The sequence below is a fragment of the Dromiciops gliroides genome, chromosome 3 (genome assembly GCF_019393635.1).
Source record: "Dromiciops gliroides isolate mDroGli1 chromosome 3, mDroGli1.pri, whole genome shotgun sequence".
Taxonomy (NCBI): domain Eukaryota; kingdom Metazoa; phylum Chordata; class Mammalia; order Microbiotheria; family Microbiotheriidae; genus Dromiciops; species Dromiciops gliroides.
Window position 1 is genome coordinate 651,402,913 of NC_057863.1, and position 17,819 is coordinate 651,420,731.

The 17,819-nt window shown below is 41.7% G+C and overlaps 1 protein-coding gene across 1 annotated transcript in view; it reads left to right on the forward strand.

Annotated features, from left to right (window-relative positions):
• The window catches only part of LOC122748282, a 58,759-nt gene that overhangs the window by 29,146 nt on the left and 11,794 nt on the right, over positions 1–17,819 (forward strand). Inside the window, 2 exon segments of the mRNA XM_043993946.1 lie at positions 10,473–10,587; positions 10,834–11,193. Coding sequence (XP_043849881.1) covers positions 10,473–10,587; positions 10,834–11,193 — 475 coding nt within the window.

Consider the following 17,819-nt stretch of genomic DNA (forward strand, 5'->3'; position numbering starts at 1 on the left):
TATTAGGAGAGAGGAATATATGACTGGGAGACAGTGTCACTATGGAGACCTGTCTTGCTGAGAAAGAGAAGAGTTGGTTTCTTATATGTTTACAAACAAAAAGAGCTGTCAAAATAACTGGGAGGAGCAAAAGAACTGGGAAGGGAAACAACTGGGAGGGAGTGCCTGGAGTTTGAATAGCACCCATCCATATCAATATATCATATTTGTTCCTTGTAGCCCAGGATCTTTGTGCTTGGCCACACCACATTACTGAGGTGGGAGTCAGAGCTGCTTTTCCCTTGGGAATGTTTAAGGATTCCTTGGGGGTTGGGGTCATTGAGTTTCTTGGGGTCCCACATCCCACTACATTTCCCCCTTTCTTATTTCTGGGAATAAAGGGGCAAAGGTCTGTTTTCTGTAGCTTCTTCAAGGCTGAAAAATAGGGCATAGAGATGTCCCTGTTGATTAAGGAGAGAGGAAGCAAAAGGTGTTGTGGGAAAGGTTGCAGGGGAATCACAATGGCTTCAGTGAAAGAAGTGACTAGAGAAGTGACAGTATTACAAATACAAGGTCCACACAGCAAGATGCATTTATAGGTATGAAAGGAGCAAGTAATGCTCCTGCTTCTCCTAATGGAAACAGGGCATTATCACTCCAGGTAGAAGAGAATTCAAAAAGTATGGGAGAGCCCAGAGGATGGAGAGGAGAGTGGCCATGGGTGGGATGGTTCAGTCCCTAAGGCAGCAGGCAGTGTAGGAACTAAAGGTGCAAGGAGCAGAAGCTTGATTAGAAGGTGTGGTCACAAGTAAAAATAAGGTGAGTGACCACACACTTAGACTGAAAACAGTAAGATCTTACATACTTTCATTGTGCTCATATATTCTATTGACTACATGCTCTTATTATAGAAATCTCCTAAAAAAGGAAAAGCAGGGACATGATTATAATAGCATCAAATTTGTCCTCTGGGCTTAAGCCTAAGAGAACATATATGGCAGGATAAAACATCCTTAGCTCTGTTTAATTTCAGGTGAGAACTACTGGTAAGTGACAACTAGTCATGCAGTAATAATTCTACCTCTTGCATTCTCTCCAGTGGTGGATTACTGACTTGATGATCCATCAGACAACTCTACCCGAATTCAAAGCTCAAAACAATATCAATGTTTCAAGTAATTTTTGACTTGATTCTCGAGGATTCCTTAAGTATACCATCATATCATCTGCAAAGAGTGATAGTTTTGTTTCCTCCTTGCCTATTCTAATTCCTTTAATTCCTTTCTCTTCTCTGATTGCTAAAGCTAACATTTCTAGGACAATATTAAATAATAGGGGTGATAATGGACATCCCTGTTTCACCCCTGATCTTATTGGGAAGGCCTCTAATTTATCTCCATTGCATATAATACTTGCTGATGGCTTTAGGTAGATACTGTTTATTATTCTAAGGAAAGCTCCCCCTATTCCTAAACTCTCTAGTGTTTTTATTAGGAATGGGTGCTGTACTTTGTCAAAAGCTTTCTCTGCATCTATTGAGATAATCATATGATTTTGGTTGGTTTTCTTATTGATGTGGTTGATTATGTTAATAGTTTTCCTAATGTTGAACCAGCCCTGCATTCCTGGTATAAATCCCACCTGGTCATAGTGTATTATCCTGGTGATCACTTGCTGTAATCTCCTTGCTAATATCTTATTTAAGATTTTAGCATCAATATTCATTAGGGAGATTGGTCTATAATTTTCTTTCTCTGTTTTTGCTTTGCCTGGTTTTGGTATCACCACCATATTTGTGTCATAAAACGAATTTGGTAGAACTCCTTCTTCACCTATTTTTCCAAATAATTTGTATAATATTGGAATTAATTGTTCTTTAAATGTTTGGTAAAATTCACCCGTAAACCCATCTGGCCCTGGGGATTTTTTCTTAGGGAGTTCATTAATAGCTTGTTCAATTTCTTTTTCTAATATGGGTTTATTTAAGGATTTTATTTCCTCTTCAGTTAACCTGGGCAGTTTGTATTTTTGTAAATATTCATCCATTTCATTTAGATTGTCAAATTTATTGGCATACAGTTGGGCAAAATATTTCCTAATTATTGCTTTAATTTCCACTTCATTGGTGGTAACATCACCCTTTTCATTTTTGATACTGGTAATTTGGTTTTCTTCTTTCTTTTTTTTAATCAAATTAACCAGTATTTTATCTATTTTATTGGTTTTTTCATAAAACCAGCTCTTAGTTTTATTGATTAGTTCTATAGTTTTTTTGCTTTCAATCTTATTGATTTCTCCTTTAATTTTCAGGATCTCTAATTTAGTGTCTAATTGGGGATTTCTAATTTGTTCTTTTTCTAGCTTTTTAAGTTGCATGCCCAATTCATTAATCTCCTCTTTCTCTTTTTTATTCATGTAAGCATTTAGAGCTATAAATTTTCCCCTAAGCACTGCTTTGGCTGCATCCCATAGATTTTGGTATGTTGTCTCATTATTGTCATTCTCTTGGATAAAGTTATTGATTGTTTCTATGATTTCTTGTTTGGCCCATTCATTCTTTAGAATGAAATTATTTAGTTTCCAATTGATTTTCATTCTACTTTTCCCTGGCTCTTTCTTACATGTAATTTTTATTGCATCATGATCTGAGAAGGATGCATTTACTATTTCTGCCTTTCTACATTTGACTATGATGTTTTTGTGCCCTAATACATGGTCAATTTTTGAAAAATGTGCCATGTACTGCTGAGAAAAAGGTATATTCCTTTCTATCCCCATTCAATTTTCTCCAGACATCTATCATGTCTAACTTTTCTAGTAATCTATTCACCTCTTTCACTTCTTTCTTATTTATTTTTTGGCTAGATTTATCTAATTCTGAGAGGGGGAGATTCAGATCCCCCACTAGTATAGTATTACTATCTAATTCCTCTTGTAACTCATTTAACTTCTCCTCTAAGAACTTGGATGCTATACCACTTGGCGCATACATATTCAATATTGATATTACTTCATTATCTATAGTACCTTTAAGTAAGATGTAATTTCCTTCCTTATCTCTTTTAATGAGATCTATTTTTGCCTGCACTTTGTCTGAGATAAGGATTGCTACCCCTGCCTTTTTTACTTTAGCTGAGGCATAATATATTCTGCTCCAGCCTTTTACCTTTACTCTGTGTGTATCTCTCTGCTTCAAATGTGTTTCTTGTAAACAGCATATTGTAGGGTTCTGGTTTTTAATCCACTCTGCAATTCGCTTCCGTTTTATAGCAGAGTTCATCCCATTCACATTCACAGTTATTATTACTGACTGTCTATTCCCCTCCATTCTATTTACCCCCTTTGTACTTTTCCCCCCTTCTTTCACCCTATTCCTCCTCACCGACGTTTTACTTCTTACCCCTGCCTCCCCCAATCTGCCCTCCCTTTTTATCACCCCCCTCTCTTTTCTTTACCCTTTTCTCCCTTGCTTTTGTCCTCCCTTCTCAGTCCCCCCCTTTCCCTTCCCCTTTTGTTTCCCTAAAGAGTGAGTTAAGTTTCTTTATCCCAATGAACGTATATGTTATTCCCTCTTTGAGTCAAATCTAATGAGAATAGGGTTGAAACCATGTTCCCCCCTCCTTTCTTTCCCTCTATTATAATAGGTTTTTTTCCACCTCTTCATATGATATAATTCATCCCATTCCACCTCCCCTTTCCTCTCCTCCCCATAGACTCCCTTTTTATCCCCTTAATTCTTTTGTATCATCACATCAAAGACAATTTATATTTATCCCCTCTATATAAAGTCCTTCTCTCTGCCCAAATACATTTACAGTTCTTAAGAGTTATGAGTATTATCTTCCTGTGTAGGGATATAAACAGTTTAACCTAATAGGGTAACTTTTTTTTTCCCCCTCTGTTTACCTTTTTAAACTTCTCTTGAGTCTTGTATGTTGAGATCAAATTTTCTATTCAGTTCTGGTCTTTTCACCAGGAAAGATTGAAAGTCCCCAATGTCATTAAATGTCCATCTTTTCCCCTGAAAGAAAATGCACATTTTTGCTGGGTAATAGATTCTCGGCTGCAATCCAATCTCCTTTGCCTTCCGGAATATCATATTCCAAGCCTTGCGGTCCTTTAATGTTGAAGCTGCCAGGTCCTGAGCAATCCTGACTGTGGCTCCATGATATTTAAATTGCTTCTTTCTGGCTGCTTGGAGTATTTTCTCCTTCACCTGATAATTCTGGAATTTGGCTACAATATTCCTTGGAGTTTTCCTTTTGGGGTCTCTTTCAGGAGGTGATCGATGGATTCTTTCAATGATGATTTTATCCTCTGATTCTATGATATCAGGGCAGTTCTCCTTAATAATTTCCTGGAATATGGTATCTAGATTCTTTTTCTGGTCATGGCTTTCAGGCAGTCCAATGATTCTCAAATTGTCTCTCCTCGATCTGTTTTCCAGATCAGTTGTCTTTCCAATGAGGTATTTCACATTTTCTTCTATTTTTTCATTTTTTTTATTCTGCTTGACCGATTCTTGGTGTCTCATGGATTCCTTTTCTTCCAACTGTCCCACTTTAATTTTTAAGGCATTGTTTTCTTCAGTGAGATTATGCACCTTTTTTTCCATTTGGCTAAGTGAATTTTTTAAGGTATTGTTTTCTTCAGTGAGATTATGTACCTTTTTTTCCGTTTGGCTAAGTGAATTTTTTAAGGTATTGTTTTCTTCAGTGAGATTATGCAGCTTTTTTTCCATTTGGCCAAATGAATTTTTTAAGGCTTTGTTTTCTTCAGCTTCCTTTTCTAAGCTGCTGATTCTTTTTTCATAGTTTTTTTGTGTTGCTTTCATTTCTCTCCCCATTTTTTTCTTCTACCTCTTGCAATTGATTTTTAAAATCCTTTTTGAGCTCTTCCAGGAAGGCTTTTTGTTCTTGCGACCAATTCACCTTCCCTTGTGAGGCTTCAGATGTAGACAATTTGAGGCTATTGTCCTCATCTGAGTTTGTGTTGGCTTCTTCCCTATTGATACAGAAGCTCTCAATGGAGAGGGCTCTTTTTTGCTTCTTACTCATTATTGCAGCTTATTTATTTATTCTTTAAGTTGAGGTCTGCTCTGGGGGCACCAGGGTCCCTGTTTTGGGCTTCTTGTGCAGGTGTATAGGTGCTGTGTGACCGGGCTTTTACTCTGAGGCCTTTATGGTGTGTGGAGATCCCCTGTCCTGCACTTCCTGTCTGATTGTGCTCGGCCAGCCAGGCGCCAGACCCCGGCGTCTGATCCCGCCGTTCGTGGCCCTCTCGGCCGGTACAGGTAAGTTTTTCCACTGTCCTTCTTGGCCACCAGATTTTTGAACCAGGTTCCGGGAGCCTCAGTTGTTCGGCTGTGACCCGCAGCTCCTGCTGATTTGCCCCGACCCCCTCGGCGCTGGGTTGCTGCCCTGCGCTGGGCCTCCCTTTTGCCCGAGTCAGACCGACCTTTTCCTGAAGTCTTCTAAATTATCTCTGGTTGGAGGACTGTGTCTCTCTGTCTCTTTGCAGGTTCTGTAGTTTCAGAATCCGTCCAGAGGCTTGATTTAATGTTCGTTTTGAGGGAACAGAAGGAGAGCTCAGGCAGCTTGCTGCTTCCTCTCCGCCATCTTGGCTCCGCACTCAGTTGCTGGCTCTTTTAACAAAAATAAAAAGAAAAATAGAAAATCCACAAAAACAAAGCATTAACATGATCTTATCTCCCATTTGTCTGGTTAAACAGACTAAAATCAAAAATAGGGTAATTAGGGAGTTTAAAAGGTCCATTTGAAAAAATTTAAAGGGAAAACACAGCCAGTACGCCAGTATTTAGCAGTTAAAGGGAGATAGGGGAAATTTCTTACCCAACCAGAAGATCAGAAGACTGAGGTTTAGCTTTCCTCTTCGTGGTCAGCCATCCGTTAAGGGCTAAAATTCTAGCTAATCTGTCTAAAATATCTAATGAGTGGTCGCCAATAAATTATAAGCTTTAGCAAGAGTTAGACTTTTAAGCATTTATTAAGGAGAATAAGAATTTGGTAAAGAGAGAGAAAGGCCTAGATTCCTATCTATTAAAGGGAGAGCACATTTCTAGCTCCGCTCTCCACCAGAGTCCAGAGGAAAGAGCGCGAGACTGAGCGCCAGTCTCTTCCTTCCTCCTCCCACTAGCCCGCGTCACTTCCTGACGCCAAAGAAAAGACTCCTGGTCTTGCCCTCAAAGACCTTCGCTTCATGGGTGGAACTCTTCTACAGTAAGTCTCCAGCAGGTGGTGTCATTCCAATCGTTACACATTTAACCCCAATTGCCTCACCAATACATATATATATATATATATATATATATATATATATATATATATATATATATATATATATATATACACATACATACATACACATACATATATACATATATATACATATACATATATATATACATATATATATATATATATTAGAAGAAAACAAAATTAGGATTTTTAAAAAAACTGGAAACAAAACCAATTGATTACCAATCAAACGATCTTAACTTAGCTGCATGTGCATTTTCTCTCTACTTTACACTGAATAAGTTGGGGTTAAAATTGCAGGCTTTTGCAGCAGCCTTTACAAACAGAGGCATTTAAGGCTTAATGCTGACAGGGAGTGGCATGTTTCACAGGAGTTAAATCATTCTCAATTTCAATAGCACAAGATGATGTTGAGGATTTTGTATAATAATTACAATAGCCAATAACCAATAGACTCACCCTTTCCAGTTGCCTTGCAGCTCTCAATCTTGTAGGATTTGAAGGGTTAGTTTACAGATTAAGAGAGCCTTCACCAACATTAATTACTTTAAAAAAAAAAACAAAGTTTTTACAATGTTCATCTAAGGCTATGAATGCCTAGCAGAGAATTTACATTCTTTTTTAATTTTTTTAGTGAGGCAGTTGGGGTTAAGTGACCTGCCCAGGGTCACACAGCTAGTAAGTGTTAAGTGTCTGAGGCCCGATTTGAATTTAGGAACTCCTGAATCCAGGGCCATTGCTCTATCCACTGGGCCACCTAGAATTGCCCTGAGAATTTACATTCTAATACTAAATTCAAACTCTGAGTCTTTCACAATGTAAAGACATCCTGTCTGCCCTTCCCCCACCTTCCCATACTGGCCAGAATTGGGGAAGGCAAAGCAATCTTAGAATAAGCTTTATCAATTAAAACCAAAAAATCCTTTCCATCCAGACTGACAAGTAGAATGTTGACAAACAAATAAAACACACAAACAAAGCAACAACAGTGAGGTAGTGAAGGTTACTTCTTCCTGTCTACCTTTCTAGAGCCCACTCCAGGTGTGGTAGAGGCTGATCAGAAGGAAGGGGAGAGTGCAGCTGCAAGAATGTCAGGATCAGGAGGGCCATATTTATTAAGTGAGGTGAAGGTGGTAAGGCACATACTACAAGAGTCCCATAACTCTGAATCTTGACTTGGAAACATAAATGCTAAAATATAAGGGACTTCCTTCCATTTCCCCTCTCTCCTGCAGTACAGATCCTAATTGAAGGATAGTGTTATAATTTAAAATGCTATTCACGGCTAATTTCTCCTGAATCTCTAAATTGTGTAACAGTCATTTGGTGTTACAATAGGAAATCATTCGCTTCTTTCTTTTTAATCACTTTAGTCCAATTTGTTCCAAATTTTAAGGATACATGGTGGGGGTGGGGGTGGGGATGTCACATGGAGTGTTTTCTCCTTGTCCCTTATCATGGTGGGGACCAAAACCTAGAGATGACCACACCTGCTTCCAAGTGGGTGCCAACAGAAAGCCAAAGAGTGTTTCTCAAGTCAGTCTCTCTCCCAGCTGTAGAGAAATGGAAACCTAGACATGACCTGGCTAGTCCGACCTCAGACTTTGGGGGCCCAACTCGGGCTCCTGACAGGAGACAGCACAGTGCACACCCCACCAGGGGAATCCAAGAGCCAAATGAGCAGTCCACCTTTTTACCTTTCATCCCAGGCTTTTGGCACCAAAATGTTGAGGGGATTTGCAAACTGAATGGAGCGGCTAGCTCACCCAAAGGATTGGATGTTCACTGTGAATCTTGGAAAATAAAAAAGACTTATTAGGAGAGAAGCACATATGGCTGGGAGGCAGTTACTACTGGAGACTGTCTGACTGAGAAAGAGAAGAGCTGGTCTCATATGTTTACAAACAAAGAAAGCTGTCAAAACAACTGGGAGCAGGTACAAAGCAACTGGGGAAAGGAGACAAATGGGAGGGAGTGACTGAGTATGAATAGCGCCAATCCAAACCGATTTTTTTTTTTTTTTTTGCTGCTGCACTGCATTACTGAGGTGGGAGGCAGAGCTGTTTTTCCTTGGGAAAATTGGAGGATTCCTTGGGGATTGGGGTCTTTGGGTTTCTTGGGGTCTCCCATCCCACTACACTTTGGTGAGAGCATTCGTGGCCTTCTTGTGGAGAAGAAGGAGAACTGGGGATTGATGCAGGCAGAACTGGGCATGGACAAGCAGGCAAGCTCACTGGACTGGAGTTCATGGAGGCCGTGCCCTTCCACACACCACACCCCTTCCCTTGTTCCTTGTTTTAGAACCAGGGCTTCATTAGGGCCCTGCCAGCCTGTGGCATCTCTCTCACTCTCCAGTATGGCTCAAGGATGACCCCAAGAAGTAGTCATGAGTCCCCTGTGCTGCTTCCTTCCTTCCCTGGGGATCCAAGATTGACTTTGTCAGGGGTTAGGACTCGCATCCTTGAGGGCAGACATATGCTGGCTTTTCATCTATCTCCTCACCTGTCTCATGTGAAGTCAAGTCAGCAAGCATTTATTAAACACCTGCTAGGTACCAGGGACCTGGGTGTCTATGTAGGGATGGTTGGGGTATTCAGGAGGACTAGCAGCTCTGGGCTGAGGACTGCTGAGCCCTTTTCAGGGCTGCTTGTCCCCCTTGGGTGTCCACCTGATTCACCCAGTGTCACCTGTGGCTCCAAGAAGCTGTAGCATGACTGGAAAAGAGAATGAGTGTGACAACTCTGGGCAGCTCTGCCTCACATCCAATTCATGCACAAGTGAGGACGTCCCCCATGATGTCACTGGCCTTCTAAGGGATAAACAGACAACCTGGTGCAGGCTCAGAGCTAAGTGTTGGGGAGAAACAGAGGCCAATGACAGTCCCTGGTGTTAAGAGGGTCCCAGTCTGCTGGGGGACACAATAGGCAGACGGTTGGGTCTGACAAATGCTCCATATGGGAACATTGGCAGAATGTCCCAGGGACGACACTCGCATGAGTATTGATTTCCCTGTAAATTGTTATGATTCTATTCTTCCCAAGCCCAAAATCATTGTTTGAAGAGAAAATGGAAGCAAACCAGAGCTGAGAGAAACTTTAGGATTTATGTGATGGAGCTCAGGTTTCCCCTTTAAGGAAGAAAGTCAGAACAGGGAACAAAGGAGCTGGGAGGGCACCTGGAACATGGAATGTCAGAGCTGGAGGGGCCTTGGAACAGGGGATGTGAGGTCTGGGCAGGGCCTTAGAAAACAAAATAGAATATTAGAGGACAAAGGGGACTTAGAACATAGCCTACAGAACATTAGAGCTGGAGGGACCTTAGAACATGAGGCCTCAGGACTGTCAGGAGCCTTGAGCTGAGAACACAAACTGTGCCTAGGACTGCATTCCTGCTGGTCGTGGAGGGCCAGTCCCTTCCTCAGTCTCCCTTCAGAGGGCTGAGTTGGGCCCACAGACATGGCCCTCCTCCCAGGCCTCTGATGCCAGAAGCTCTGCCCCCAGGGCAGCTGATGAAGGGGCACCCACTTGCCAAGCCCAGCCCAGTCCCCTGAGTGTCTCTGTGCCCAGAGCAAGGGAGGGGGAGGGGGCTAGATAAGTGGACACTGTCAGGCTTGGGGGAGAGGGGGCAGTGCTGTGGGCCCCTTGGGGCAGAGATCTCTCCTGTGCTCCCCACTGGGAGACCAGCTGAGAGAGAGCAATGACTTGCCAGGCATTTGTGTCAGAGATGTGGTGGGCAGGGTCAGTCAGGACAGGGGTGATTGGGTGGAGGCACGGAGGCAGAGGACAGAAGAGAGGAGAATGTCTGGGGTGGGGGCATCTGCGGGGGGTGGGGCAGGAGAGTTAGTGCTGGGGGGGGGCTGACAGAGGCAGGTGCTGGGGGGCAGCCCCTAAAGTGTTTGGGCTTCAGACCCTCCCTTGAGGGCATGCCTGTGGTGATTGTGCTGATCACAATTTCCCTGCCTTGTTCTGTCCCTGATCTGAGCACACAGCAGCCCCTAGAACCAGGCAGTAACAGATGGTTAAGGCAGGGATGAGAGCCTGGACGCCTGCCCTGTGCCACTGGCCTGGGCTCTGTCTCCCACCCCAGAGAAGGGCCAGGCAGGCCTGACCCTTGGGAATTCAAGGAGGGGCCTGGACCCTGAGAGGGAGGGAGGGAAGAGGGGAAGACCTGAGGCCTCAGATACAATAAGTCTCCTTTGAACACCCTCCCCTACAGTCTGCTCTGCCCAGGACAACAGCTCCTGGCCACTGATGTTCACCCTGCTGAGGGGAGCACTCATGGGGGCTGGCTTCCTCCTCACCTATGGCCTAACCTGGCTCTATTACACCTGGTGAGTGTGTCTGCCCTCTGACCCCAAGACTGGCATCCCATGCCCCTCCCTCCCTGCCCCAACCCCCTCCTCACTCTGCTTCCCAGAATCAGTCCCTGTGCTCACTTCTCACCCCCTCGCTCCCTTGGCCTTAAGCCCCTGGCTCTTCCCCCTGTGACTCCAGCACTGGGCCTGTTTCTCCCACAGGAAGCCCCCAGGGAAGTTCACCGCCTAGCTCCTGAAGCAGCCCCCTCGTCTGTGTGACAGCCCTGCTTCTGGCTTTGAACCCAGCCAAGACCTGCCTCCTGCACCTGCCACTCAATGGCTCCTTCCTGATCTTTCCCGGAACCCACGGGCTGTTCTCCTTCTTTGTCACCAGATGATGGCAGGCCTCTTCTGTTCTGAAGGGGCTCAGTTTTCCCCAACACTCACCCCTATCACTCCCTGTGAAACCCCACAGCTTCCCAAGGGTTACTTCCCAGAGATGGCACTTGGGGGTGGTCCCTCCCTCCTGCAAAGAGTTCCCACACTCATTGGGAGCATCCCTGGAACCCCTCTTGCTTCAGTCAGAGGTTCCCAGCACATCTACAGTAGCAGGCTCCATCACAGGGGGTCTCCAGAGCATGGGTATCCTGTTTGCTGGATAAAACCAGGCAGGGCAGCAGACGCAGAGTGGAGTGAGCTGAGAGTCCAGATTCTGCCCTCTAGGTAGGAAGGTTTTGGGGAAACTTCAGCCTCCAAAGGGGAGAGAAGACTGATAGAACCTCTTGAATTTCCCAGCCCACAACCCTAAGCTCTGAATGGATAAAGCCCAAGTTCAGGCCTGGGGAATCTGCTCCCCAGTCACTGTTTTGCATGTTTTATCTCCAGGAAAGTTTCCCTAGGAAGCCCAGAATTAGCTCCTTTCTAAGCCACTGCAGATGGGAGTAAAAGAACATCAGTGGATTTTGCAAGCCCCAAAGGTGCACCAAAACATATTGGATATAGGACAGCTTCCATTTCACCCCACACACAATGCAAAAATAAGAAGAAAAAAAATTCCATAAATTAATGGTAACAGTGGAGTTCCTAGTCCTGATTTAATCCTCTTCATCAACACTCATTCCCTGGCCCATCCTCAATCCTTAGAAATGGAAAGATGCTGAGAATATAATTACCAGATCTTAAAGATCCTTCCCACCATCTACTCATTCTGAGCATTGGCAGTCCTCACTCTATTTTTACATTATGGTGAGCGCTCATCCATTTTCTTTCCTGGCCTTGCTTATATTTTTGGTAATTTCCTTTTATTTCTTTTTAATTTCAATTTGCAAGTCCATTTGTCTTTTCAAATTAATCCCATTTCTCCTCACTTGGTGTCTTCAGAATGTTATTCTTAAAAGTCCTCCTTCCTTACTGGGCTGACTACCTCTATGCTGTGCCAGTCTATTCCATGGGATCTCATCTGTCTTTCCTAAGAACCCTTTGAAATCCCCCTTGCCAATATCTGGAGTACCTGTCAGACTATTCCCAGATGTCCTTTGCTTCTCAATCACAAACTTGAGGTTGGAATGGTCACTTTCCTCTGGGGTTATCACCATTTTTACCCCAGCAAAAAGTTTCTCCCTTTTTGTGGAATCATCTCCAGAAGAGGGTTTCTCCTTATTGTTTCTTCCACTCTTTGAAAAAGAAAACCAGTACTCAGGTATATCAATCATTTCTTACATATTCTTCTTTTGTGTATGTGAGTGTTAAAGAGAGAAATGAGTGAGGGGAGAGATAGAGACAGAGACTGATAGAGAAAGGTGAGAGAAAGAGAAGAGAAAATGAGAGAGGAAAAAAGAGAGGAGGGGTGAGAGAGGTAATAGAGAGGAGAAAGGGAAAGAGAGAGAGAAGGAGAGAAAGAAAGAGAATGGGCGAGAGAGACATAGAGAAATATAGAGAGAAACAGAGACAGACAAGCAGAGATACAGAAAGCAGGAAGGGGGGCAGCTAGATGGCACAGTGGAAAGAACACCAGCCCTGGATTCAGGAGTACCTGAGTTCAAATCCGGCCTCAGACACTTAACACCTACTAGCTGTGGGACCCTGGGCAAGTCACTTAACCCCAATTGCTTCACTAAAAAAAAACAAAAAACAAAAAACAAAAAACAGAAAGCAGGAAGGGGGGAAATCGAGAGAGAGAGAGAGAGAGAGAGAGAGAGAGAGAGAGAGAGAGAGAGAGAGAGAGAGAGATCCAGCAAGTGTATATAATTAAAATCTGTCATGACTACAATATCATGCATCGGGCTTGTGATCTAATGGATAAACTCCATATTTCTTTTGTCTTTTCTATCTAGGTGATCTGTAGTAATGAAAAGAAATACTTTTGGGGCAGCTAGATGGCACAGTGGTTAAGCACCGGCCCTGGATTCAGGAGTACCTGAGTTCAAATCTGGCCTCAGACACTTGACACTTACTAGCTGTGTGACCCTGGGCAAGTCACTTAACCCCCGTTGCCTGCGGAAAAAAAGAAATACTTTTGTTACTTCCTCCTTTGGTCTTCTTCCAAATACTCCATTTCATACTTTTGCCCAACTGGTTCACAGATTTCCTTCTTATAAGCATACTGAATATATTATATACATGTATATGTATATATATAATGATACTCCTTTTTTTTATTTTGCTACTTGAGTTAGTTGAATTTTTTAATGTTAAGGGCTAAAATTCTAGCTAGTCTGTCTAAAATATTTAATGAGTGGTCGCCAATAAATTATAAGCTTTAGCAAGAGTTAGACTTTTAAGCATTTATTAAGGAGAATAAGAATTTGGTAAAGAGAGAGAGAAAGGTCTAGATTCCTATCTATTAAAGGGAGAGCGCATTTCTAGCTCCCTTCTCCGCCAGAGTCCAGAGGAAAGAAAGCGAGACTGAGCGCCAGTCTCTTCCTTCCTCCTCCCACTAGCCCGCGTCACTTCCTGACTCCTGGTCTTGCCCTCAAAGACCTTCCCTTCATGGGCAGAACTCCTCTACAGTAAGTATCCAGCAGGTGGCGTTATTCCAATCGTTACAGTCCCCCCTGTTGTTCCTCAAGAAACAAATGTTTCCTTGACGGAACAGTAAAAACAATATGATAACTATTGCTAACTAATAATATGTGAACAACAATATAGAAAAGGAAGAGAGGAAAGTTTTGTCCAGAGGGGCAATTTTTTTTTTTGTCCTCATGAACCGACGCTTTGACATTAGTCTTGCAAAGGGAGGGCCTCTGCAGAGAATACATGTTACAGATGGTGTATATTATAACAGAAAGAGAAAAAAAAAACAACAAAAACAACAAATCAAAACTGTTCATTTAAAGTCTCTGAAAGTCTTTTCTCAGATGTCCTCTAGGTGTAGTCATGGAATGGAAGTCTTTTCAGGGGTTGATGTGTGGATGCTGGTAATCAGCCAGGAAAATTTCCTACAAAATTGAGCTTAACACAACTTTAAAATAGCTTTGTCAATAATCAAATCAAACAATGAAAGTTCTCAAAACATGTCTAAGGGAATTCAGAATCTTAGTTGTTACACATGAAACATATAATAAAACAAAAATTGAACCATTCTTTAAAATTATAATATTACTATAGTCCCCCCCTTATGGAGGGTAATTGAGAAGACAATTGCTACGATATTAATTATTAAAAATAATTTTTATCTTTGTTTCATCACTTTTTGCATCATCTGCCTAATTATCCTCATGCCACTATGAGAAATTAAAAAATCTAATATAATTGGTAACAGGTGTCAAGGCCAAATTCAACACTGTATTTATCATGACACCTGAGATAATTATGGGGGTTACCATAAAAGAACAGAGAAATGATGGGATATGAGCATTCCCACACTTGAGCAATATGTACTGCCCATACAGTATGCCAGGTCTAAAATAGGTGGATGGAATATATGTCCATGCCACCGAACATATTGGAGGAAACTGAGTCAGACTTAATCAGATGCATGGGATTGAGATGTCCATGGCATCAGGCATATAGGAGGGAGCATAGAAGCCAGGTGTAGGAGCGAGATGGGTGGGATGAATACTTCCAGCCATCTGTACAATATTGTGGGGAAAAATAAAATAAAATATTAAACCAAGAGAATCCAACCTCAACATTTGTCAAAAGCCGTTCCCTCGGCCATACCTTGACTTCATGCATGTCTCCCCTCATGTGACAGTTCAGTGTCTGCTCTTGCATGTATTCCTCTTGTGATTGGATGGCATCTTGGCCAACTGGCATCTGATAACTCAGAATAAAGGCAATTAATGTCTTAAATGATAAGTTCCCATAATCCAAGTCTCATATGGATTTAAAATTGAGGATAAAAAATGATTGCAAAAAATGTGAATACATCTTGACTCAAAATATAATATATAATTATGCAACAATTTCAAATAATACCCTTTTTTTTACTTAGTATACAATTACTTTTGTGAAAAATCAGAACATACTTAAATACAAGTTAAAGCACAACAGAATCTCAAAGAACTTTTTTTTTTTGAAAAAAGAAAACTTTTACAAATGTTCCCCTCTTTTTTTTTTTTTTTTTGGGAATATGCTTATCAAAAATAATACTTCTAGAATCAATTTACACTTGCCATGGCAACCAATTTGCCAGGGAAATGCTTTAAAGAGTTTGATCAAATAATCAGTTGAGGAAAAAAAAAATAACAAAACAAACAACTCAGAATATGGGAGCACAATACTCCTAGAATTAACATTGTATTATGAAATCAAAACCATGTTTCAAAATTAGATAGATGAATGAATAGAAGAAAATACACGTGGAATAATAAAAGACAATGAAATTCAAGCTAGGGAAATCTAAATGAATATGAATTTAATATTAATAAGAGTACTATAAAATATAAACTTGATCACATGACTATAAAAAGCTTTTACAAATATTCTCCTTGTTTTAAAAACTAAGTATAAGACACAATCTCAAAAGCATGAAAATCTCTATGAAAATAAACCCATACCATTAATTTCAAAATGTATATGTAATAGCATAGAAATCCTATGTAACCTCTGAACTGATATTAATACTCTGAGTGAATTCAGAACACCTTTGATTCCGATATCTAAAATCCCCAATACTCATATCAATACCTTGCTGCTTACTTCTACATTTCTGTAAAATATATACCCTTCCATGGCAAAAGAAGCAGAGTCTTGAACTATGTTGATGGTTGTCATTCTTATTCAGCTTAAGTTTTTCTTCTTTAACCCCTTTATATTGTCTGTCAGTCTTTTCACCATACAAATGCTTTATAAGATTACTAATTAAAGACAAAAGCAGGTTAGCAAAATTATGAACAAAACAAGCATATCTGGAATTTAAAGAGTTTTCTAAGATTGTCTCAAAAGCACAGCCAGGCCGGGGAAGGGCTGAGCCTGAAGCTGCAAATGCAGGTAGAAAAAGTTGAGCATGCGCATCAGATCTCTGGACTTCCCAGGCAGGGGAAGCAATGGGCTTGGCCATAGGAGGAGTAGAGGGTGGGGTCTGGAGAGGAGGGGAGGGACCAGAGCAATTTGAATCAGACTTGATTTTGAACTCAGGCCTGGATTCCTCTTCCCCCACTTTGCCTCCAGGTGCTAGGGGATTAAAAGCTTCTAGAGGGTGGGTCATTGCCTCCAGGCATGCAAAATTAGAGCAACAATTAGTGTTAGAACTGGGAAAGGCTGCAGGAATCTCTTCAGGTTTCTCTGAAAAAGCATGGTTGGGAGAGGGGGAGATATTTCCTTGTGTGAGTAAGTTGCTGGCTCTTTTAACAAAAATAAAAAGAAAAATAGAAAATCCACAAAAACAAAGCATTAACATGATCTTATCTCCCATTTGTCTGGTTAAACAGACCAAAATCAAAAATAGGATAATTAGGGAGTTTAAAAGGTCCATTCGAAAAAATTCAAAGGAAAAACACAGCCAGTACACCAGTACTTAGCAGTTAAAGGGAGAGGGAGGGGAAATTTCTTACCCAACCAGCAGATCAGAAGAAGACTGAGGGTTAGCTTTCCTCTTCGTGGTCAGCCATCTGTTAAGGGCTAAAATTCTAGCTAGTCTGTCTAAAATATTTAATGAGTGGTCGCCAATAAATTATAAGCTTTAGCAAGAGTTAGACTTTTAAGCATTTATTAAGGAGAATAAGAATTTGGTAAAGAGAGAGAGAAAGGTCTAGATTCCTATCTATTAAAGGGAGAGCGCATTTCTAGCTCCCTTCTCCGCCAGAGTCCAGAGGAAAGAAAGCGAGACTGAGCGCCAGTCTCTTCCTTCCTCCTCCCACTAGCCCGCGTCACTTCCTGACTCCTGGTCTTGCCCTCAAAGACCTTCCCTTCATGGGCAGAACTCCTCTACAGTAAGTATCCAGCAGGTGGCGTTATTCCAATCGTTACATTAAAAATAGAACAGATGAGGAAAACACAAACTAAAAAATTATAACCCTCAATGTAAATCTGCTCAATTTTTGAAAAAAGGGTATGGAATGGTAGAAAGAAAGCAATAATATTTTACCCAGACAAATGATATAAATGTACATATGCACACACATTATATATACAATATGTAGTCATATATATAATTATATGATCTAAATTAGTACACACGATAGATAGATAGATAGATAGATAGATAATGTTATGGGCCCAGAGCACCCCAGAAATTCTCTGGGGCACATCAAAGAACCTTCTCCTTGAGAAACTAATTCAAAGGACGTATGTACCTAAAGAGATAAGTGGAACTGCATGCTCCCGGACCCCCACCCTTCATTCCAGTCTCCTCCATCCCTGGGGAGATAAGATTAGGTGTGGCTGCTGCTTTTGTGGCAGAGACCTGAAGCCACTCCTCACCCAACTCCTGCAGCCACCACCAGGGGGGAAGGCCCTTCCTTAATAAGGGAACTTTCCACAGTTAGATGGTCACCCCCATCAGTCCCCTATAAAAATACCTGCCTGTCTCCTGCTCAAGGAGATTGGTATCTCAGATCCACACTCTGTGCCATGTCTTCTCCCCATGAGAAGTCCAAGGACTTCTCTCTTAGTTTCCCTTCCCTTCTCCAACCCCTAAATAAACTACTATCTTATTCTAATTGCTTTTGTGTGCAAGAGGGTGTAATTCTTTAAAGAGGAATTCTTAAGGACCCCTAACCCCTACCCAAACCCCCTACCCTATTCTCCCCAAGTCAGATAGATAGATAGATAGATAGATAGATAGATAGATAGATAGATAGATAGATAGATAGATAGATAGATAG